Consider the following 25,232-nt stretch of genomic DNA (forward strand, 5'->3'; position numbering starts at 1 on the left):
AATGTCTCCCTTTGACTGCAACAGGAATCAAATCCCATGGGCCAGAGTTCCTGCTCCTGATCATTGTGATGTTACCCCTGCGAGGAAACACACAGATATAGATGTCAAGTGAGAGCAGAATTGAGGTTCGATTGTGATGCCCCTTTTGCCCCACAGTCAAATAGGTTGCACACATCTATGGTCTAAAACACAAGACATAAAGAATACCCATTGGGGAAGTGCTGAACAGCAGCCATAAAGCAGCAAAAGTCAAAGTCTTCACAATATGGGAAAAAAATCAATTAGGAGTAAAAGAAACAAAGTATGTACTTGGTCCACACAAAACTAATTCACTGAGACTGCTTGCTCCCCAAGAGGTCAGGTCGCCCAACCAGAACAGACCTACTTAGATAACACAGGTGCAACCCCAACCAACCGGTATCGAGGTGAGCATGGACCAGTATTCATCCAAAACCTGGGCACCAGTTAACATCTCAAGAAACAGATCATCCTTCCCCTTTTCAAAATTTCACCAATCCAGTAAAATATTACACAATGTAACAGCTTCTATCAGTTCTCTTTCCAACTTACTCTGAAACAGCTTTGGCTCCCCAGTCAAAGACGTTCCCTGCTAAGAGACCTTTCACTAATGCAAACTGCCGCTCCTCCATGCTCAGTGACTCCAAGGCCTGCACAACCTTCTGAAAGTGTTTCAACGCTATGTCATTTTCCCTCTGTTTCACCTGAAACAGAAAGTGCACAAGATTCTAGTCAAATATTACAGGAGAAAAACTGGCAGAGAGAAAAAAAAATGTACCTGATCAGCCAACATGGGGAAAGATAGGTGGACCGTGAATCGGCTGATTTGATAATCACAAGCAAGTTACATCAGCACAAAGAGTGGGACATTATTCAGTTCTGCAATTTCAGGGCTGCACCAGATGTTGCTCTCGTGCTCTGGGCGAAGAACCGCTCTGGTAAATGAGTCCTCACTGCTAACAAACCAAAGTGTAACCGAACATACGTCTGGATACCAGATACAATATCAAGTAAAATAGATTTCCTTTGACTCAACAAAATACCCTCATTACTGGAATTGACACAAGTCCTTCTTGTATTCTCCAAACTTTCAAATAATGAAGAACAGGAATCGCAATAAGACTGGGATTTGGCTATAATGTACCAAACAGGTTTATTAAAAGTATAAATAAAATGAAAGCAAAAAAAAATTTCACAACACTAAACTTACAACTCCTAAGTTACAACAATGAAAGGTTGTGATACCAAGTTAATTTCACAGTAAACCTGAACCCAGACCAATGTTCACTACACAGAAGTTATACAGGAGGCTTGGTCTCAACATCGATGGAACCTGAAGACTGCTGCAGGCTCAGGTGCAGGAGATGTAGAAGGAATAAATAAATAGCATTTCATCATATCTTTCTGGGCATCCCAGAGCACTTCACAACTAATTAATTAATTTTGAAGTGTAGTCACCCTGGTCGTGGAAATACAACAGCCAATTTGTGCACAACATGGTCTCACAAACAGCAATGCAATAATGGCTACATAACCTGTTTTAATGAACAACTAAATAAATGATGAGATTGTGATGTCGGTTGAGGGATAAGTACTGGCCAGGAGACGGGGAGAACTCCCCTGCTCTTCTTCCAATCCTGTCCTGGGATCTTTTACGTTCACTTCAGGTTAGACGAGGCTTCAATTTAACTCATCTGAAAGATGTCACTCCCTCGGTACTGCATTGAATTGTCAACTTAAATTACGTGGTCAAGTTCCTGGAGTGGAACTTGAACCCATAATCTTATTGGCGAGAGTGTTCCCTCCTCAGGATGCAATAAATCTGCCTAACCCTCTGAAGTTCAAACTGAGACAAAGGACATTTTTTAAAAATACTACTTTAGTCTACCCCTACACAGTCCTCAGCCTCTTCATCAATGGAACCCAAACAACTGCTGAGAGCTGCGGAGATGTACCTCTAGTTCTCTTTAAGGTTCAAACTGAGACAAAGAAAATCAATAATTATTTTCCACAAATTAATAAAGCAGTCAGTCACATTAGGGCTCAAAAATATAGGGCCGCATATAGTGACATCACTATTCCCAGACAGAATGAAGATGATTGGGTAATTCCCCTGTCAATCACTGCTGTAAGTGGCTGGGATTGATTTTACACACAGAATTTGAATGTAACTATCCTCCACTCAGCATCCCCTGTGGGAGTGTTTTGAAAGGCTTTTGCGAGTGAATTTAGAAATTGGGATTTTCTTCTCCCTGCTGCTTTCACATGCATTCAAGTCTTCAGAAGAAGGAATTTTCCTCCACACAAGATCAGGGGGCAGGTTGTTCAACCTTGCCTGTCTAAGAGCCAAGACCAAAGCACGGAAAGTCCTCATCAGAGAACTCCTCTTTGCTGACGATGCTGCATTAACATCTCATACTGAAGAGTGCCTGCAGAGTCTCATCGACAGGTTTGCGGCTGCCTGCAACGAATTTGGCCTAACCATCAGCCTCAAGAAAACGAACATCATGGGGCAGGACGTCAGAAATGCTCCATCCATCAATATCGGCAACCACGCTCTGGAAGTGGTTCAAGAGTTCACCGACCTTGGCTCAACTATCACCAATAACCTGTCTCTCGATGCAGAAATCAACAAGCACATGGGAAAGGCTTCCACTGCTATGTCCAGACTGGCCAAGAGAGTGTGGGAAAATGGCGCACTAACACGGAACACAAAAGTCCGAGTGTATCAAGCCTGTGTCCTCAGCACCTTGCTCTATGGCAGCAAGGCCTGGTCAACTTATGTCAGCCAAGAGCGACATCTCAATTCATTCCATCTTCGCTGCCTCCGGAGAATCCTTGGCATCAGGTGGCACGACCGTATCTCCAACACAGAAGTTCTCGAGGCGGCCAACATCCCCAGCTTATACACCCTACTGAGTCAGCGGCACTTGAGATGGCTTGGCCATGTGGGCCGCATGGAAGATGGCAGGATCCCCAAAGATGCATTGTACAGCGAGCTCGCCACTGTTATCAGACCCACCGGCCGGCCATGTCTCCGCTTTAAAAAAGACAGAAGCGCAAGGAGAGAGCCAACTGTGTAACAACCCCGACAAACAATTTCTTCTGCAGCACCTGCGGAAGAGTCTGTCACTCTAATATTGACCTTTATAGCTACTCCAGGCGCTGCTCCACAAACCACTGACCACCTCTAGCCACTTACCCATTGTAACTCAAGACAAGGAGGCCAAAGAAGGAGAAGATGATGATCCTCCACTCACTGCATTTTGCTGCAGAAATCACCCTGCTTTTATTGAGACGCTGCCGTAGTTTCAGTCATGAATTCTGTTTGCTGCAGTTTGCAGAAACTAGTTTTAAATAGACTCTGTAGACTGTTGTAGTGCGCTGTTTTAATAGACTCTGCTGAGTAAATAGACTGTTTACTTTGAGTCCTGCTGCAAGTCCAATCCCACCTCCAACTCATTGGCGGGCACAGTGGCTTTAATAGACTCTGAACATAAAGGGCTGGTCTCCCGGAACCTGTCGGCAATATACAAAGCCATCGCCTTTGATTTGAAAACTTTTCCCTTTGGGTAATTTTCAATAGACATTTTCGAAGAAAACAGCAAAGCAAAAGTGCATACTGCCAAAGGAGGAAACAAGGTTATAATTAAAACAATTGTTTTACTCCAGTATTCTGCAGCTGCTTAGACTCTAGAGACAATTACACTGGTTGAGTGAATGTTCAACTTTCAGTCTGAGTGTTATATTTATTTAAAAGAACCCATTTTAAATTCAAATATTGTAAAGGAGGAGAAATCAGATCCCACATATTCTGTTTATACCATAACTTAAGTAGATTAAAAGAATCAACCTTTCTTTTGGTTTTTGATCTCACCTCTGCCCCTTCACTATCATTTTATTTCGAACCATGTCTTGTCTTTTCTTTTGATAGTGTTTGCAATCGTCCCACATCCACTGCGTTTGACTGTAAATTATTAATTTGTTCTCCACATATTATTTTTATAATCTTGTTGCTATGTCCTGCACTGCCAGTTTTGTGTTAAGCTTCCCCTTGGCGTGAAAAAATATTTGAAAATAATTTCTAACGATTCTGAGAGACATCAGTCATAGAGTCATAACAGCACAGCAGACTGCCATTCGGTCCATCGAGTTCAAGCCAGCTCTCTGTAGAGTAATCCAATCAGTCCCATTCTCTTGCACCATCCCCTCACGCTATAAGTTTATTTCCCTCAAATACCCATCCAGTTTCCTTTGGAAATCATTTATCATCTCCGCTATCACCACCCTTGTAGGCTGCAAATTCCAGGTCATTACCACTTGCTGCGTAAAAAAGTTCTTCCTCACATCCCCCTGCATCTGTTACCCAAAACCTTAAATCTGTGTCACCTAGTCCATTTATCATTAGTTATTGGGAGAAGCTTTTCTTTGTCTACCTTATCTAAACCTGTCATAATCTTGTGCACCTCTATCAAATCTCCCTTCAATCTCCACAAATGCTGCCGAACCTGCTGAGTACTTCCAGCACTTTCTGTTTTTATTCCAGACTTCCAGCATCTGCAGTACTTTGCTTTTATCCCAGTCTCTCCAACCTAACCTTGCAGCTAAAATCCCTCATCCCTGGAACCACTCTGGTAAATCTCCTCTGCACTCTCTCAAGGATCCTCAGATCCTTCCTAAAGTGTGGTAACCAGAACTGGATACAAGACTCTAGTTGGGGCCTAACCAAAGCTTCATCAAGGTTCAGCACAACTTCTCTGCTTTTGTACTCAATACCTCTATTTACGAAGCCCAAGATCCCATATGCTTTGCTAACTACTCTCTCAATATGTCCTGCCACCTTCAAAGATCTATGCACATTAACCCCCAAGTCACTCTTGTCCCTGTACTCTTTAGAACTGTGCCATTTAATTTATATTGCCTTTCCCTATCCCTTCTGCCAAAATGCATTACCTCACACTTCTCTGTATTAAATTCCATCTGCCAATTTGTCTGCCAATTCTGCTAGCCTATCTTCATCCTGTTGCAGTCGAATGGTATCATTCTCACTGTTTGCCACACCTTCAAGTTTGGTATCATCAGAAAATTTTGAATGATCAAAGTAATTTATATATAATCAAAAAAAGCACTGAACCTTGGGGGAATACCAGTCATCCATCCTGCAATCAGAAAAACAAGCATTTACTATGACACGCTGCTTCCTGTCCTTAAACCAATTCTTTCATCAAGCTGACACTGATCTTCCGATTCCATGAACCTCGCCAAGTGCCTATTGATCTTTTCCCTGATTATGGTTTCTAAAATCTTACCCAGCACTGATGATAAACTCACCGGCCTAGTTACTAGGAATGGCCTGATACCCTTTCTTGAATATGGCTTCACATTTGCCACTCTCCTGTATCTAGGGAAGATTGGAAGATTACGGCAAGCCCTTCTGCTATCTTCACTTCCACTTCTTTTAGCAACCTGGGACGCAAGCGATCCAGACCAGGCGAAATATCCACTCTAGCACCAGCCCTTCCAGTACATCCTTCCTATCAATTTTCACCCCATCTATGACCTCTACCATCTCTGCTTCTACCTATATTTTGTCAGCATCCTCTTCCTTAGTAAACACCAAAAAAAATGTACTCATCAAGTATCCTAACCTTGCCCTGCGCCTCTAAGCATATATTACCCTCTTCGTCCCTAAAAGGCCACAGCCTACCTCTTACAACCTGCTTACTATTTACATGCCGGTAGAAGATTTTTGGGCTCCCTTTTATGTTAACTGTCATTCTATTTTAATATTCTTTCTTTGACAGTCTTATTTTCCTCTTCACTTCCCCTCTCAACTTATTGTATTTAGCCTCGTTCTCACTTGAAGAATTTTTTGGTTTCATCATATTCTCTATTTCCCTCATCATCCAAGAAGCCCTGGCTTTGGTTTCCTTATCTTTCGTCCTTGCTGGTATGTTCTTAGACTATACCTGAAACATTTCCTCCTTAAAGATCACCCATTGTTCCATTAGTTTTTCCTGTCAATCTTTGGTTCCACTTTACCCTGGCTAGATCCCCTCTCGTGCCATTGAAGTTAGCCCCCTTCCAATTTAAAAGTTCTACTTTAGATTGTTCCTTGCTCTCCTCCATTACTAATCTAAACCTTATGATACAATGATCACTCGTACCAAAGTGTTCCCCCACAGACACTTGGTCCACCTCATTCCTCAACATCAGATCCACCAATGCCTCCTTTACAGCTGGACCGAGAACATACTGGTCAAGGAAGTGCTCCTGAACACATTTCAGAAGGTCCTCCCCCTCCTTTCCCTTTACTGTAATAGTATCCCAATTGACATTTGGGTAATTAAAGTCTCCCAATATCACCACTCTTTGTTCTTGCACATCTCTGATTTCCCTGCAGATTTGCTCCTCTATCTCGTGCTCACTATTTGGAGGTCTATAGAATACCCCCAGTAGCGTGATCATACCCTTTATACTTCTCACATCTAACCAAATGGATTCTGTCTTTGCCCCTTCAAGTACATCTTCCCTTTCCAGCATTACAATGTCTTCCCTAATCGGTACTGCTACCCCACCTCCCTTTTTTCCTTCCCTATCTTTTCTGAACACTTTGTACCCTTGAACATTAAAGGGCCCAGGCCTCACCATTTTTAAGCCACGTTTCCATTATTGCTATTTGTGCTTGCAGCTCACCAACTTTATTCATCACACTTTGTGCATTTACATAGATGCATTCTAAACCTGTCTTTGTATTCCTCGTAGTCCTTCTCAGTCTGCTTCTAACTAACAGTACTACTTCTCTTTTCTACTTCTACATGCTGGCGCCCACCCCACCAATTTAGTTTAGTCATATCAGAGAATATTTTTCTCAACAGTGCCTCCTGGCTGCAGGCTCATCACCACAACACCCTTGAAATATTTCAGGGGCTTTTTCGTCAAGTGCAGTATCAACATCACAGACCCTAGTTTTCCCATAATCAACGCAACATAAGGGTCAAAGACATTCGGCCAAAGCTTTCTTCTGCAAGCAAATTACTGATTTTTTTTTTTAGGAGAAGTAAAGGAAAGCAGGAGTGCCTACTTTTGAGTAAGGATCTGGAAAGTTGAATTCATTCAGACAGTGCTCCCGCGTGTCCAACAAGCTTCTGACTGTTAGGGATCCGTATGCACTGAGAGAAAAGGGAAGTGAAAAAGCATTTTCAGGATTTACCAGGATAGCCAAAGGTGTACAGAAATTAAATCTATGTTTAAAAAAAAACACCATTGTAATGCAGCTGAAGGTTACTGCTCCCTGTTATTAGCCCCAATGGAAGGTGCACAATGTGAAGGGTGTGCAATAGTAGGACCAGGCTTGGCACTGATGCCTTCCATGTTGAATAGTCGGTTGACATTCATTGTTCAGTCTCCTCCACGATCAACAGCCACTCCAGTGAAGCACTGGAGGGCTCCCACCGCTTCTAGTGCAGGGCCTGGCAAGAGTCCACGTCTTCAACATAGGAGGGGAGAAAATGCATGCACAAAAAAAGATGGTTTTCATTAAATTATGCATTTTTGTTTAAATATAATTCAACACTATGAAATCACAGAATAATACAGTGCAGAAGAGGCCTTTCGGCCCATCAAGTCTGCACCGATGCATTAAAGACACCTGACCTGTCTACCTAATCCCATTTGCCTATAGCCTTGAATGTTATGACGTGCCAAGCGCTCATCCAGGTACTTTTTAAAGGATGTGAGGCAACCCGCCTCTACCACCCTCCCAGGCAGTGCATTCCAGACCATCACCACCCTCTGGGTAAAAAGTTCTTCCTCAAATCCCCCTTAAACCTCCTGCCCTTCACCTTAAACTTGTGCCCCCTAGTAACTGACCCTTCAACTAAGGGGAACAGCTGCTCCCTAGCCAACCTGTCCATGCACCTCATAATCTTGTATACCTTGATCAGGTCACCCCTCAGTCTTCTCTGCTCCAGCGAAAACAACCCAAGCCTATCCAACCTCTCTTCATAGCTTAAATGTTCCATCCCAGGCAACATCCTGGTGAATCGCCTCTGCACCCCCTCCAGTGCAATCACATCCTTCCTATAATGTGGCGACCAGAATTACACACAGTACTCCAGCTGTGGCCTTACCAAAGTTCTATATAACTCCAAAATGACCTCCCTGCTTTTGTAATCTATGCCTCGATTGATAAAGGCAAGTGTCCCATATGCCTTTTTCACCACCCTATTAACCTGCCCTTCTGCCTTCAGGGATCTATGGACAAACACGCCAAAGTCCCTTTGTTCCTTGGAACTTCCCAGTGTCAGGCCATTCATTGAATACTTCCATGTCACATTACTCCTTCCAAAGTGTATCACCTCACATTTTTCAGGGTTAAATTCCAGCTGCCACTTTTCTGCCCAGGTGAAGGGTTTTGTTCAAGCATCTCTCCATCTCTTTGACAGCAATGTGTTTTGACTTTGTGAAACAGCAATCCTGATTGGTCACAAGACTTGCTATGACCCTTAATGATAGAAATATAGGAATTGCTAGACAAGAGTTCACCTTCTACCATCCTGATGTTGTATCATACAAGGATAATGGAGTTGTTGAGCAATCGCAGCAATTGATCTCTTAATTAATCTACAACAGACTCAGACTAGTAGTAAAGCGCTTTGGGACCCACAGGTCCACGGTTACCTGCCTCTCCCAAGCACACTACACACACATCATGTCTCAAATTACTTACACACTATATAGCAAAATATTATTTTCTGAAAGAAATCTATCTAATTTGCATTTGAACGAATTAACAGTGTCTGTTTCTACCGTCTTCCTACGGAGTATGATCCACAGATTTACCACTCACTCCATGAAATAATGTTTCCGCAGATAAGTTTTGAATTTAACCTCATTTGAGCACAGGCTGCGTCCTCTGAAGCTACTGCTCGGGAAATGCTAATGAAAGCAATCAGATCAACTTCTCAACCTTCTCTTTTCCAGTAAGAGAATGTCCAATTTACATAATTGCTCATTATCCAACCCTTCCATTCCCTCAATCATTTTGGCTGCTCTATTCTGTATCGTCTCAGTAGCTGCAATGTCATTTCTGTACTGTTCAACACAGTATTCCAAGTGCAGTCACACCAATGATTTACAGAATGGCAGGATTACCGCATTAATTCATCGAATTACATAAAATTTACAGCACAGGCCAATCGGTCCAACTGGTCTATACCGACATTTATATTCCACACAAGCCTCCACCCGGCTTACTTCATCGAACCCCATCACTTATCTAGCTTCCCCTTAAATGTGTTTATGCTAATCACCTCAAACACGCCTTGTGGCAGCAACTTTCAACACAATATTGACCTTTAAGTATATCCCAACATGATGCAACAATCAGTCAAATATTTACATGCATTACGGCAACAAAGCAGTAAGACTCGGAATGCCTGGAAGTGATGATGTTTTCAAGACGAGTAACACCAGGGAATTGTGTGCTTTTATATCAATCTACGACTACTTTGGATCCACTTAAAACACTGGACTTGGTCAAAACTCACAATGGCTGGTGCCTCAGTGTATGAAGTTTGTGCCTGTATTTCTGCCGGAATTTCTCTGCTCGCTCTGCAGCATCCAGCGACTGTGGTTGGCTAGCCACAGCCCGCTTTACTACCTGAAACAGAACAAACAAAACACAGCTTCATTTTGGAACAGCCTCTTTTAGCTGATCTTTTTGAGGTTTCGTAGTACAATATATTGAGACAGGAAGAGTTGCAAAGAAAGAACTCACATTTACATTGTGCCTCATCATACCCTCAGAACATCCCAAAGAGTTTCACAACCAAGTAATTATTTTTGATGTGCAGACACTTAAGTAGGCCATCATGGTAGCCAACTGGAACACGGTGAATGACATGAATGAGCAGGTAATATCATTTTCTAGTGCTGGTTGAGGGTGGGCATTTCTTTCAACAGTTCTATACATTTTATTTCCAGTCATTGGAGCTGGCTGACTGTCGTGCCTTTCGCTCTGGAATTCCATCTCTAATCCTGACCGCCTCTCTCTCCACCTTTAAGAAACTGCTTAAAAGCTATCTCTTTGACCAAATGTTTAGTAACCCAGTGTAATAGTTCAGTTTCAATTTTTCTCATGATTATGCTGTTGTGAAGTACCTTGGTACGTTTTACAACATTAAAAGTGCTAGGTCAAAGTAATGTGTTGCTAGGCAGCCAGCCGCCATGTGCATTAAAGTTTTGTTTATCTGGAACTCCTTCATAATTATCACTTTCGTAAAAGTTTAGTGGCTTACTCAGCAATAATTTATCTTTGAAAACAAAGTGACAGAAAGTATGAAAAAAACAATTGTACTATGATTCATACAAGAATGTATTGCCATGAATCTGGTATTGAGTGTGGTGCTACACAGTGGTAGGATGTGGGTCTCTGCCCTCGAATCACCCAGCAGCAGTTTGAACATTGGTGTTGACAGAAGGCTACGATGACATCACCTGCCCTCTAGTGATGGCAAGACTATAAGGTGCCAATTTCACCAATATAAAATCAACATGAAACACAAAACAAAGCACCTCACATGCAGGATATCTGAATCCAAACAGAAAATGTTAAAAACATTTAGCAAGTCAGGTAGTATTTGCAAAGAAAGGAAAAATACATTGCCCTTTCAAACATTACCCTTCATCAGAGCTCAGTTGCTGAGTGTTTTCAGCATTTTCTGTTCATGTTAAAAAAAAACTAAAAAAGACATTCTATGTAATAAAAGTGTGGATATACAAAGGGACCTGGGTGTCCTCCTCAATAAGTCACTGAAAGTTAGCATGCAGGTGCTTCAAGCAATTAAGACTAATGGTATGTTAGCCTTTATCACAAGAGGATTTGAGTACAGGAGTAGTGAAGTCTTGTTTCAATTGTATAGAACCTTGGTTAGATCGCACCTGGAGGACGGTGTGCAGTTTTGGTCCCCATATCTTAGGAAGGATATTATTGCCATAGAGGGAGTGCAACGAAGGTTCACCAGACTTGTTCCCAGGATGGTGGGGCTGTCCTATTAAGAGAGACTGGGGAAACTGGGCCTGTATTCTCTAGAGTATTGAGGTATGAGGTGATCTCATTGAAACCTACAAAATACTTAGAGATAAACAGGGTAGATGCAGGCAAGATGTTTCCCTTGGTTGGGGAGTCTAAACCAGTAGACGCAATTTTAAAATAAGGGGAAAGCCACTTAGGACAGAGATGAGGAGAAATGTCTTAACTCAGAGGGTCGTGAATCTTTGGAATTCTCTACCCCAGAGGGCTGTGGAGGCTCAGTCGTTGAGTATTTTTAAAGCAGAGATTGACAGGTTTCTAAATACCAATGACAAAGGAATATGGGGACAGTGTGGGAAAAAGGCACTGAAGTGGATGATCAGCCATGATCATACTGAATGGTGGAGCAGACTCGATGGGCTGAATGGCCTCCTCCTGCTATATTCCTATACTACCTTTCATGACCGCAGGACATCCCAAAGTGCTTTATAGCCAATGAAGTACTTTTGAAGCATAGTCACTGTTGCAATGTAGGAAATGTGGCAGCTAATTTGACACAGCAAGCTCCCACAAATAACAATTAAATAAATGACCAGATAATCTACTTTTTAGGTGTTGGTTGAGGGACAAGTATTGGCCAAGACACTGGGGAGAACTACCCTGCTCTTTTTCATAATAGTGTCATGGGATCTTTTACATCCACCTGAGGCGCCTTGGGTTTAAAACCTCATCCGAAAGACAGCTACTCTGACAGTGCAGCACAGACTCAGTACTGCACTGAAGTGTCAGCCTGGATTATGTGCTCAAGTTGCTGGAGTGGGACTTGAACCCATAACCTACTGACTAGGTGAGAGTCCTACCCACCAGGCCTTGACTAACACTGGAACAGCAACAATATCCCGATTCACTGATTATTGTCTTTAAAAACTTTATATTTAATTTCAGTGGCTTAGTGGGTACATGCACCACAAGATGTGATACCAACCTATACAGGCACTGCTATGTTCAATTCCTGATTTAATCTCAGCTGGTGAAGTTACTCGAGATCTAGACCTTTAGCTTAGTTGGGCTGAGGAAGAGGAGAAAAAAAAAGTCAGGATTTCCATCTCTGATCGTTAGCCAGCAAATCTTCCTGGAAGTGCAGTGTGTAGATCTCAACAGAGTTTTGGATAAAACTTCACTGTGATGCCCTCTGTGACAAAGCAGCCCAACACTCATTTTCCAGACTGGCAAATGCTGAATGCCTGCTTAGACAAGGCAATGGGCAACTGTCAGTGCCTGTGAAACTGAACCCTGACAGGAAGGACACCCTCAGCAAAAGAGGGGAGAAGGGTTAAAAAAAAAAAAAGGGGGGGGGCAGGGGGAATTGTAAAACCCGGAGATCAACATTTTCAGCTTGCTCCTAAAGAGATAAGTAGCAGTTGCCCCTGAAAGTTGAGGCAAATAGCGCAGATGCATTTAAGGGGGAGCACATGAGGAGAAAGGAATAGAAGAATATGCTGTTAGGGTTAGATGACCGGGAGTGTCAGGAGGCTCGTGTGCAGCATAAGCACCAGCATAGACCAGCTGGATCAAATGGCCTGCCTCAGTGCTGTAAAGTCTATGTAATTCTACTAATGTAAAACTTACACCATCTAAAGCATCCTCGAAGCAGCTCAGCCAATACTCCCTTGCCATGGCGTCTTCAGTGAGGTCAACCGTATCTGGGACGTATGATGACGGATCGAGGAGGAGGGGAAGGTTCACCAGCTGCCGTTCCAGTCGGTCCATCTCCAGCATGTCAAACTACCAATGAATCAAACCTTCAATTTATTGCATGAAGCAACTCTTCCTTTTAATTTCGCATTAAGCACCTTTTGCAGCATCTCGAAAATGTGAAAATATTGGTCGGATGGGGGAGGAGTTGACAAAAATGCAACAAAAAAACTCAATGCAGGCGCGCGCGCACACACACACACACACACACACACACACAAGGTCTAGTTGGCTGCTGGTGTTTATCCAGGCAACAGTTAAAGCTTCTTCCGTTTTCTCCTTGCACTAGTGTGCTAGAATCTGCCTCTAAACATATGCAAGGCTTTAGAAGCGTCATAGGCACAAAAAGCAGGACAAAGGTCATATCTGCTTTCATAATAGGGGATGCTGCCAATATTACAGTAAAGGAGGACGTAGTAGGGAAATTGGATTGGATAAAATAGATAAAGAATTAAAAGGTTGGTCACAGTCAAGTGAAAGGCCAGAATTTTTCGTTGGACGGGAGGTCCCACCCATTAGCCGATAAGTTGGTGGTGAGCCCGCCTCCGCCGGGCCTAGGGAGCCAGGCTGGGATTTTTCACTCCCTTGGCCTTTAATTGGTCTTGGGCGGGCCTTCCACCTCCTTGAGGTGGGAAGTCCCGCCTAACCGAGGTGCCGGCCAACCAGCAGGCTGGCAGCTTTTAGACCCAACAGCGCCAACAGGAGGGGTCGCCACTGCTGGGACTGCACCCAGTCATCGCAAGCAAGGTAAACGACGGCCCGGAAGACAGGCAAGTTTTTAGGGCCTTGCCAGGGACAATCGGCCAGGCCCCAGTAAGGCAAGGGGGGCCGGGGGAGCATTGTGCATTGCAGGTGATTGGGGCTCCGGGGACAGCCATCCGTGGGGCACAGGGAGCCCGATCAGGAGGCCCCACCCCAGCCAGCAAAAAGGCCACCTGATTTTACCAAGTGAGGTTCTTGAAGCTTTTGCCGTCCAGCTGCCAAGGGTAAAATACCCACAATGGCAGCAGGAGGCCCTTAAAGTGCCAGTTAATTGGCCACTTAAGGGCCTTGATTGGCCTGGGGTGGGCAGGCCGTTTCTCACCACCGCCGCCCCACATTACATTGCAGCGGAGATGGAAGGGGGTCAGCAATGCCCCCCCGCCTCCCACTCAATTTTACACCACCAGCCCGCTCGTTTGGGAGCCGTAAAATTCCAGCCAAAAAGTCACCTGGTCCGGATGGGATGCATCCCAGGTTGCTGAGTAAAGGTGGAAATTACGGAGGCTCTGACTACAATGTTCCAAACATCCTTGGATATGGGGGTTGTGCCAAAGGAGTGTAAAAGAAACACCCCTGTTCAAAAAAGGAGGGATAAACCTGGCCATTGCAGGCCAATCAGCCTAACGTTGGTGGTGGGGAAACTTTTGCAACATTAATCTGGGACAAAATTAATTGTCACTTGGCAAAATAAGCAATAATAAATGAAAGCCAGCTCGGATTTGTTAAAGGAAAATTATGTTTGTCTAACTTGACTGAATTCTTTGATGAAATAACAGAAAGGGTGGCTGCGGATAGTACGGTTGAAGTGTCCCTTGGACTTTCAAAAGGCATTTGATAATGCACCATATAACAGACTTGCTGGCAAAATTGAAGCCCATGACATTAAAGGAACAATGGCTGCGTGCATGTAAAATTGGCTAAAGGACAGAAAACAAAGTAGACATGAAGAGCTGTTTGACAGGCGAGAGGGAAATGTGCAGTGGTGCCCCCCAGGGGTCATTCTTAGGACCACTGCTCTTTTTGACATATGTTAATGACCTGGAATTGGACACACATGACATAATTTCAAAGTTTGCAGATGACACAATCTTCAGACATGTTGTAAACAGTGAGGATAGTAAAAGGCTTCAGAAGGACGTGGACAAATTGGTGAAATGGGCAGACACATGGCAGATGAAATTTAATGCACAGAAGTGGAAACAATATAAAGTGGATGGTACAATTTTAATGAGGGTGCAGGAATGGACGGGCTGGGGTGTACATACACAAATCTTTGAAGGTGACAGAACAAGTTCAGAAGGTTACTAAAAAGGCACACAGGATCCTTGGCTTTTTAAAGAGGCATAGAGTACAAAAGCAATGGAGTTATATTAAACCTTTATAAAATCTTGATTAGGACCCAAACGGCGTACTGTGGCCAATTCTTGGCACCTTACTTTAGGAAGGATGCTAAGGCCTTGGAGCAGATGCAGAGGAGATTTACTGGAATGGCACAAGGATGAAAGACTTCAGTCACATGAAGAGACAAGATAACCCAGGGTTATTCCCTCCTTAGAGCAGAGAAGATTAAGGGGAGATTTGAGAGAGGTATTCAAAATCATAAGAATTCTGATGGAGAATATAGGGAGAAACTGCTCCGGTAGCAAAAGGGTTGGCAACCAGAGGAAAGAAAATTCAGGGGCAATACGAGGAAAGAAAATTTACACAGCAAGTTATGATCTGGAATGTATGTTCTGAAAGACCAGTGGAAGCAGATTCATTAATAACTTTCAAAGGGGAATTGAATAAATACTTGAAAAAGAAACATTTACTGGACAATGGAGAAAGAGCAAGGGAGTGGAACTAGTTGGACAGTTCTTTCAAAGAGTCGGCACAGACACAATGGGCTGAATGGCTCCTTCTGTGCTGTATCAGTCTATTATTCCATGACTTGATCACAAAATTGAAGCTATAAACATGGGCCAGCATGGGTGACCCCATTAACTGCCCACTTAAAATCATTTTTTTTTAAAGCATCTACTTAAAATTACATTTTGTGTGTCTACCAATGAACATTTGGAAGGGGGGGCATTGAAAACCTAACAGCACAGTGTAAGGGTCATAAGTCTTTCCATTCCTTGCTCCTTACCAAGGCATCCAAAATACTGCATTCAATCTTACTCTTTGTTTACAGGTGGTTTCAGTACACTTACAATTGGCAATTTTGGAAAGACTGATAGACATTCAAGGGGGTAAAAGCCAGCCTGCCTGTTAGAGCAATTCAAACTGCAGCATCGACACAGCATTCTGAGCGCAGATATCCCTATCAGGAGTAAACCTTCCAGCAATTGCCCCCCATTCTCTCCCCAGAGTACTTAAACAGTAGCAGCAACTGCAATCAAATGTACTCCAACCTATACTGTACTGAGTAAAGGACAGCAATTGAAGGGTATGGCAGTTCAACCTGCTTACCCTCAATGCCACTGTCCAGGACAATTCTCAATTATTACTTTCTGTTCCTTCTTTCAACAGTATGCGAATTACACAGGAGAGTTAATGCAACAAAGCAAAGGGGGTAAAAAATGAAGAGGATCACTTACTGAAAACTGTAGAAGGTTTAACAGAATGTGGAAGAGACCAGAAAGGAATGAAAGATGCAGGTTAGAACATAAATGTGCAAAACAAAAGGAAAATAAATGAGTCACCCCACAACTCCCTGCAAGCAAAATCTCACCAGCTGAAAGGAAATGCTTGCAGTATTCTTCCTTCTTTTCCTCTCACCCCTAACCCTCCCAAAAATTCTGGTATCTCAAACCATATGCCCAAGACCTGAAGCATCCATTTGAGGGAAGAGGATAATGTATGCTTTTTAAAAATTACTTCAAACCTTAAAAAGGTTTTTTATCATCACTCTAAATTCAACCCACTGGTTCTGATGAAGAAAGTTTGTTACTTTAACTGAACAAATAACATTCTACTGACGTATAGGTAGGCAATGACCTAACAAAACTTAAACCTGAAGAATATTCAGTCAGGAAAAAAAACCTCACATCTAGGGCATGTGACTTGGTGCCACATCCTGTGATAAACGATTTGATGAAAAAGTAGCATGGTTTCACACAAGATGTGGCAGAAGAGGTAGGAACACCTGTATCTATGCAGATCTCAGCAATAACTAGTGACCTGACTTACTCATTATTTCACAGGTACAAGAAAGGCACTGGAAAAAACCTTTGTACAGAGTAATGTCTGAGTTTCAAATGCTCTATATGCACTTACATTGAAGAGTTAACATGCAGTTTCAAAAACCATTATATAAAAGGACCTTTTGGAAATCTTCTGGAACGTGCAAAACATGTCACAATGTCTGGGGGGCATTGGAGAGGCACCTGTTGATTTAAAACAAAAGGTTTTTCCGTATCCCTTCATGGCGTGATGAGGGGGAAAAAAATACATCCTTGGGAATTCTTCAGAACAAGTCAAACTACTGTAACAGCCTGTGTGTGAATGAACTCACATTCATGTCAATTTTGTTGTAGCTCCAAGGCACATTTGCACTCTAAGTGTATTCCCCACTACTGTGGTGTAAAATTAGCCTGAATCAAGAGTCATGGCCCAATGTGATACCAACCAGAGTTAAGTGGAGTGAGGCTCCCTGGAGGAAAGAGCCTCCTGCATCTCTTCAGTGTCAAGTTGACCCTCCACTCTGCAGTTACACTACACAAGTCCAGTGCTGAACTTCAAATGTGAATACACCCAAAGTGCTCACCATATTAAATGTACTACATCAGAAAACATTATAAACAAGGACATTTTTGCAAATCATTTGGAACAAATTACGCAAAATTTGAAACATAAATTTTGTTTCGTCGTGATAGACAAGAATGTTAAATGTCACTTTAACTCCCTGCTTCCCCAACAACTGCTCTCTAATTAAATGGCAACTACTTAAAGAGAAGGACATACTGGTAAAAGCCCACTCCATAAACTAGTCTTTTGAAGGTACCACATTTTATATAACTCACATGGTTCAAAGAATACATGATTCTCATTACAGATGCATACCGTTCCACTTCGTGTTCGCTGCATTGGATGAACATCAGGAGAGCTGTTCATTAAACCTGAACTACCAGCATAGTTCTCTCCCCAGCTATACTGATTAGGATCTGAAAAATAAAAAAACTATGGGGTAGAAAGTGTACAACTCAGCAGCAGGAAGTTTATATTTCTGGGAACGAAGAAAACTTTGAAGAAACCACACTGGACTGAAATAGATTTCCCATGAACTAATACACACTCCAGGATCCTCTCAGTACTGCCCTGGAATATCAGCCCCAATTACATGCTCAAGGTCCTGGTGTATGGCTTGAGTTGATGACTTTTTGACTCAAAGCAAGAGCACTACCAGCTGAGCAAAGCTGACCAATGTAATTGGGCATTTGACCAGCTCTAAATTATAAGGACATGTTGAATAGACTCGGCTTGTATTCCCTTGAATTTAGAAGTATAAGGAGTGATGTAAGTGAGATGCTTAAGATGAACTAAGGAGTTGAGAGGGCAGATAGAGAGAAACTATTTCCTCCGGTGGAGGTCTCCAGAACAAGAGGGCATAGCCTTAAAATTAGAGTCAGGCTGTTCAGGGCTGATGCCAGGAAGTACTTCTTCACACAAAGGGTAGTGGAAAGCCGGAACACACTCCCACAAAAGGCTCTGGATGCCAGGGATCAACTGAAAATTTCAAAACCGAGATCGAAGGATTTTTTTGTTAGGCAATGGTATTAAGGGTTACAAAATCAAGGATGGTAAGGGGAGTTAAACTACAGATCAGCCATGATCTAACTGAATGCAGAACAGGCTCAAGGGGCTGAATGGTCTATTTCGGTTCTTACGACCAAAACACAATGCAAGGGTGAGAACAACATACCAGCTGTTACTAAAACTGAAAGGGAAAACAGGTACTTACTGTCCTCTTCTGCTCCCTTGAGAAAAGCCCCAATGGCACCAAGGTACCCTTCATGTCTCAAAAAGAGTGCCTGAACTTCACCCTAACAATCAAGCGAGAAGAAACCAGTGATAAACCAGTCAACAACAAATTTGTCACTCCACAATAACTTCATGTAAATAGATTTAATATAAAGAGGTTAGGCCAGCTTAATTCATGGGAATAGTTAATGTTAAACAGTTTAGGTACCTATAGCGGAAACCTCACGACAAGATGTACCCAGTGCCCCCTTGCAATCATTACCTTTGTGAAGTAGTTGATACTATAGGTAATGGTGTGCATGGTAACAGGGTGGCCTCGGATAAAGAAACCACCAAAGTAAACTCTGCTGAGATTGTGGAGCTTGGCATACAGGCAGGCCAGCTGGCCAATGTCATTGCTGATCATATGGAGTAAACTCTTTGCCATGTCCTCTTTGGTGAACTCTGGACACAAAGAAAAACAAAAGACACATTTAATGCTCTGTGAGGTTGTGGGGATGGAGATGGGGGGGGGGGGGGGGAAACAAAAGAACAGAACAGAGGGGGAAGGGTGTGGTTCAGTTGTAGGCGTTATTAACATCTTGCAAAGTGCCAGAATCTCAACCAATGTCTTATTTAACTGCAACTATGAAGCAAAGGGATACAGACCTACAGCTGCAATTCCCAAAAAGGGAGCTACTAATTTCAGTCATGCCACTACAGATCTGGCTTTCCTCAATTCTACATCAAATTAGTGATTTGACTGAAAGGTGTCACGGGATGACTGGTAACGGAGAATGGTATGCTGGTGCAGTAGAGCCTGGGCCTTAGACATTGTTCAATGATTGAAGAAGCTTTACTCTGCATGAAACCAGGCTACACCGGACATAGAAGCAGGCAACATGGACTCTGAATGTCTGAAATGAGAGGTATTCCATTCTCAACACTAACATCTCCCTTTAAGAGCTTAAAACCTAAAAATGTCACGGGTTGAACGAGAGTTTTTGCTCTGGATGCTACCATCATCACTTGTATATCAATCATCTTCTGTGCAAGATTCGACTTGAGGTACACCTTTGTATTCTATTGCTTCTTACAATACAGACTTAGGGTAGCTCCACCGGGCAAGACCATACAAGAGCAATAACACTAACCATTGTTACTCAGTTAATTGGGTTTTGCACTACGAATACACCTATAAGAACATAAGAAATAGGAGAAGTAAATCATAAGGCCCATCGAGCCTGTTCTGGCATTCAGTATGCTCATGGCTGATCTTCTGCCTCAGCTCCACTTTGCTACCCACTCCTCATATCCCTCAAATCCCCGGCAGACCAATAAGCTGTCTATCTCAACCTTAAATGTATTCAACGATGGAGCATCCACAACCCTCTGGGGTAGAGAATTCCAAAGATTCACAACCCTTTGAGTGAAGAAATTTCTCCTCACTTCAGTCCTAAATGATCAACCCCTTATCCCGAGAGTGTACCTGTGTTCTAGATTCCCCAGCCAGTGAAACAACCTCTCATATCTACCCTGTCAAGCCCCTTCAAAATCTTGTATGTTTCAGTGAGATCACATTTCATTCTTCTAAACTCCAGAGTATAGGCCCAATTTACTCAGCCTCTCATCATAGGACAAGCCCCTCATCCCAAGAACCAATCTAGTGAACCTTCACTCTACCATCTCCAATAGAAGTATATCCTTCCTTAAACATGAAGACCAAAACTGCAGTGTTCCAGGTGTGGTGTGGCCAAAGCCCTGTACAACTGTAGCAAGACTGCCCTATTCTAGTACTCCAATCTCCCTGCAATAAAGGCCAACACGCCATTTTCCTTCCATATTGCTTGCTGTACCTGCATGCTAAATTTGTGTTCCTTGTACAAATACACCCAAGTCTCTCTGAACAGCAACATTTATGAGTTTCATGCTTTTTAAAAATATGGGGTTGATATTTTCTTCATAGCACTGTAATGCAAACCTACATAAAACCTCCAGTTCTTAAAATGCCATTTTATTTTTGCCCCATTACCTTTAGAAAAATTTACTTTAATCCCATTTGAGAGACTTTGTTCTAAACTCCTTCTTTAGGGCTCTCCTCAGGCATCTTGCTCTCCTCCTATCTTGATCCAGCTACTAGGAAATACACGTGGCAGCAACGCTTTATACCATTGGATTCGGAGCAGTTTAAGGCTCCTATTACCCAGCAATGTGTGGGGAAATTCCTGGCTTGGCTAATTCTACTCCCTGTTCACAGCCCACACTCCTGATTCCAATATTCACTTCTCTCGATGAGGCTGATTCATCAGTCACCAGGTCACTGCTTTCTGGAATACTTGCCCAAAAATCAAACGGTACGCAAGTCCTCTCACTGCCTTCAAAAGCATTGTAAGGATCCTCCTCTTCCTTCCCAATTTTTCCCCCATTTTGTCTGCTCGATATCCACTGGTATAACTTGGAATTTGTTTGCCCCCTCCATGGCTAAGACAGTGGCGCAGTGGTTAGCACCGCAGCCTCACAGCTCCAGCGACCCGGGTTCAATGCTGGGTACTGCCTGTGTGGAGTTTGCAAGTTCTCCCTGTGTCTGCGTGGGTTTCCTCCGGGTGCTCCAGTTTCCTCCCACATGCCAAAGACTTGCAGGTTGATAGGTTAATTGGCCATTAGAAATTGCCCCTAGTATAGGTAGGTGGTAGGGAAATATAGGGACAGGTGGGGATGTGGTAGGAATATGGGATTAGTGTAGGATTAGTATAAAATGGGTGGTTGATGGTCGGCACAGACTCGGTGGGCCGAAGGGCCTGTTTCAGTGCTGTATCTCTAAAACTAAAACTAAAACTAAATTTGAGAGAGCTATGTTTATATATTGTGTTTTATAACAAAGTGAATTTGCACAGATTTTTAAAAAAGCAACAGCAAAAGACTGCAGGCATTGAAGATGTGCATTAAAACCAGGTGAGCGAATATGTGGAACCTCGCAGCCATATACTTCAAACGGAGACAAAGAGAGTCAACTGACTTATACCGAACTCAGAGTCAATGCAGTACTTATGCATTTTGTGAATATCAGGAAATGTTTTGATATACACACACCACAAAAATGAACAGGAGGGCCAGCCAGTTTTATTCACAAGTCTAGTGGCAAATCAGTAAATAAGTCAGTCAGAGGCACTGCAGCAACTCTCCAAGGCAGAGTGGCAGCAGTATGTACCATTTACAAGATGTACTGCAGAAACTCATCAGACTCCTTCGACAGCATGTTCCAAACACGCAACCTCTACTACCAAGAAGGACAAGAGCAGCAGATGCATGGGAACACCACCACCTGCAAGTTCCCCTCCAAATCATTCACTATTCTGACTTGGAACTATATCGCCGTTCTTTCACTGCCACTGGGTCAAAATCCTGTAACTCCCTTCCCAAGAGCACGTAGGTGTACTTACACCATATGCACAGCAGCTGTTTAAGAAGGCGGTTCACCACCACCTTCTCAAGGACAATGAGGGATGGGCAATAAATGCTGGCCTTGCCAGCGACACTGACGTCCCAAGAATAAAATAAAATCTGGCCTTCTCACTAAATTGTTTCACTCTGCCTTAAGAAAGACTGGAGAAGTGTACATGAGGACATGTGTGCAAGGCCAACATCCAGATCAGATTACAATTCCATGGTTGCATTCCCAGGGTTACATTATTGTGTAAATGGATATTATGCAATACGGCAAATTATCTGAACACAAATCACTCTAACTGCTCATGGGGAAGAGGCACTCGCTGTTGTTTGAGAAAATATCTAAAGCAGACCTGAAATTTCTAACAGCCACATTTTCCTTGAGCATCCAAGATGTTGCTTTTACATGACAGTGCTATATAAATACACATATTTATAAAATTGGAGAGATGTTGCTTTTTAATTATATACACCATTTTGCTAAAATCAGCAAGGACAGGAATTTCACATACTGTAACTCCAACCTCAGAAGACCACTCTATGACAATTTCCATTTCCCACTCCAGCCACTTTGTTCCTGAGTGAGAGGAACAAATTAGTATTGATTTGGCATCAGTTTTAGGCTGTGAAATTGTGCATACTGAGGACTGGATTGAGATTATCCAAACTTACTTCACATAGGACAGAGAGAGACTTTCATTCCACAAATTTGGGTTTGATTCAAAACCAAGTACCAAAAGTAAAAGCCCAATTCACCTCTCCCCAACAGTTAATTCAAGAAAGTGCCTTCAGCCAAAGGGGGTGTATGGGAAGACGTGGCTACACACCAAAATGCACTTACCCTTATCAGTAGTCGCAGATTTTCCAAAGCTACTGGCTATAAGATCCCCGGTCAACCCAAAGGACTCATACGCTCCACCATAAATGTCACGAACTAACATGTCAACATTTGTGTGCTGCCCTTTTGTTGCAAGCTGCAATAATTCATCAAATCGCTGTAGGGAAAAAAATAAAAGTTGTATGTAAACCATAATAAAATCAAGTCAGCCTTTGGGGCATAAGAGTCGAAAAGCGCAGAACACAGGAGATAGCTTTCCTAACTTAAAATGGCATGAATCCTAAAATAACGTTAATTTTACATCCCTTTGCTCTTTGGTTGTTACACATAATTAGGAATAACCAAGCAAAGTGAAAGAAAATCCTGAACTTCAAATTGCAGTTCATGTTAAATGAAAAACCCTTTTTCTTATCCTCCTCCTTCATTGACTCCTTGATGGAATATAGGTCCATAAGTGCCAGTCGTCCTACTGCACCTCAGTCAAGTCATCAGTCTTTACATAGACAGGCAGTGTCATCACCCTTACCCTGCCCTCATCTGTCCATACTGTGTTGGATGAACAACAATCAAGAGCAGGAACGATGACCAATTCTGCTCTCACTAACCCAGTAATCGGAGGTTAATTATTGCACCCTTACTCTGCACTACAGCGAAGATCAATTAACTCAGGAAAGACTGGGAATTAAACATTATCTGGGTTTGCATCGAAGTTTAAAATGGCTTGATTTATTTCATCCCGTAATATTAAGTCAAAATACATCCACTTAGTGACCATGATAGGAACCAGCAACCGAATAACTCTTCTGTTAGTGCTCAACAACCAGATACAAGGAGGTTCGCAAGGATAGTTTTGGCAGAATTGTGCTCAGCTTATCCCTCACTATGTGTGGGTGCTTTCCTCACTGTTAACATCACCCACTGATGACGCAGCAATGATGAGGACTCCGTCGCAGAAAGGGGGGGCACAGTTCAAGATCAGTCAAATTCGTTGATCTGAGTTTGGGGGTGGCGACAATATTCTAAACAAGACGTCAATCTGAAAGAAGCAGCAGAAGAGACAGCAGGAAGCTGCACTGAGGTAAAGCAGGAAATTTGCTGAATAACAAGAAAAGCAATTCATGGAAAGTGATAGTATTTTAACTGATAACCTCAACAGAAAAGAGCAGTTGCCATCATTATCACTATTGTGGTAGAACTTCAGGACTGATGAAGGAGTCAACCCTGATTCTGTGGTAGCACTCTCTTGCCTCTGAGTCAGAAAGATGTGGGTTCAGGTCCCACCCTTGAGACTTGAGCAAAACTTCTGTGTTGACACCACCAGTGCAACAGTGAAGGAGTCCTGTACTAGCAGATGTGCAGTCTTTCAGATGAGACATTACACTGAGGCCCCATCTGGCGCCTCAAGTGCATGTAAAAGAACCCTTGGCTACCCCAAGATCCCATCCTATTTTGAAGCAAAGCAGGGGAGTTATCCTTGCTGTCCTGGCCAATATGTATGGTTCAACCAACATTACTAAAACAGAACCTTATTGTGCGCAAATTGGCTGCCACAGTACATTACAAGTGAACAGACTTCAAAAATACATCATTGGCTGTAAAGCGCTTTGGGAAGTCATGAGGTCATGAAAGGTGCTATATAAATGCAAGTCGTTCTTTTTTTATTTCCCTTGTTACTGCATATTGGGAGGAGCAATCATCCCAAGCTTCTAAGTACCTGACTACAGAGCAGAACTGGCGATGCCTGAAGACTGCTTCAAGCCCATATTCCTGACCACAAATAGACATGTGGTGAGGAGAGAATCTATAAAGGACAAAGGGGAGGGGAGGAAAAAATGACTACCTTTGTTTTTGTCAACAAGGCTCCAAGCCCCCAGAACGTACCACCTCCTATTGAGCTTCCTCCAATCCGCTCAAATTGGTCTTCAGACTCCACCTATAATGGATGAGAGGAATCACATTAAAAATAAACACAATTTGTTGTTCAATTCATTATTTCAAACCCACTTTGAGAGACATCACAAGGCAGTGTATAAATGTAGGTATTTTTTCAGTATTACTGAGTCAGTAAACCTGTTTTTTAAAAAATGTTTAAAATTTAATTACACACAGAGGAAATCATCTGCCATTGAATTCACCACAGTGGCACACAAGTCTGAATTTTAACTTGAGAAATCGTTGATCTGTTTACTATTTAGGATTCGTATGCTGAAAGGATAAATTAGCTGATCTCGGTTGCTGCCTACGAGGGTGGTAGAAGCAGAGACAATGAATGATTTCAAAAGAAAATTAGATGGGTATTTGAGGGAAATAAAGTTGCAGGGCTATGGGGATAGAGCTGGGAAATGGAACTGATGGGCCGAATGGCTGCCCTCTGTGCTATCACAACTATCAGTTGAGTGCTACAACTAACCTTTGTGTCTCCAGTTACCTTGCTGG

The 25,232-nt window shown here is 42.8% G+C and overlaps 1 protein-coding gene and 1 long non-coding RNA gene across 5 annotated transcripts in view; one reads left to right on the plus strand and one right to left on the minus strand.

The window, feature by feature from the left end:
- The window catches only part of LOC137352092 (uncharacterized), a 29,004-nt gene extending 12,752 nt beyond the window's left edge, over positions 1–16,252 (plus strand). For both annotated transcript variants that reach the window (XR_010969637.1, XR_010969636.1), the window contains exon 3: positions 16,082–16,252. This is a non-coding gene — a long non-coding RNA (uncharacterized lncRNA). The remainder of the gene's footprint in view (positions 1–16,081) is intronic.
- pank4 (pantothenate kinase 4 (inactive)) overlaps positions 1–25,232 on the minus strand; it is a 77,977-nt gene that overhangs the window by 26,490 nt on the left and 26,255 nt on the right. For 2 of the 3 annotated variants that reach the window (XM_068017176.1, XM_068017175.1), the window contains exons 5-13: positions 24,637–24,729; positions 22,800–22,953; positions 18,795–18,976; positions 18,513–18,594; positions 17,615–17,715; positions 12,683–12,838; positions 9,570–9,682; positions 7,103–7,190; positions 571–722 (exon numbers count right to left, since the gene is read on the minus strand). In XM_068017176.1, the coding sequence (XP_067873277.1) occupies positions 571–722; positions 7,103–7,190; positions 9,570–9,682; positions 12,683–12,838; positions 17,615–17,715; positions 18,513–18,594; positions 18,795–18,976; positions 22,800–22,953; positions 24,637–24,729 (1,121 nt within the window). The remainder of the gene's footprint in view (positions 1–570; positions 723–7,102; positions 7,191–9,569; positions 9,683–12,682; positions 12,839–17,614; positions 17,716–18,512; positions 18,595–18,794; positions 18,977–22,799; positions 22,954–24,636; positions 24,730–25,232) is intronic. The other variant, XM_068017177.1, reaches the window with a different exon arrangement.

The sequence above is a fragment of the Heterodontus francisci genome, chromosome 37 (genome assembly GCF_036365525.1).
Source record: "Heterodontus francisci isolate sHetFra1 chromosome 37, sHetFra1.hap1, whole genome shotgun sequence".
In the NCBI taxonomy this organism is placed as follows: domain Eukaryota; kingdom Metazoa; phylum Chordata; class Chondrichthyes; order Heterodontiformes; family Heterodontidae; genus Heterodontus; species Heterodontus francisci.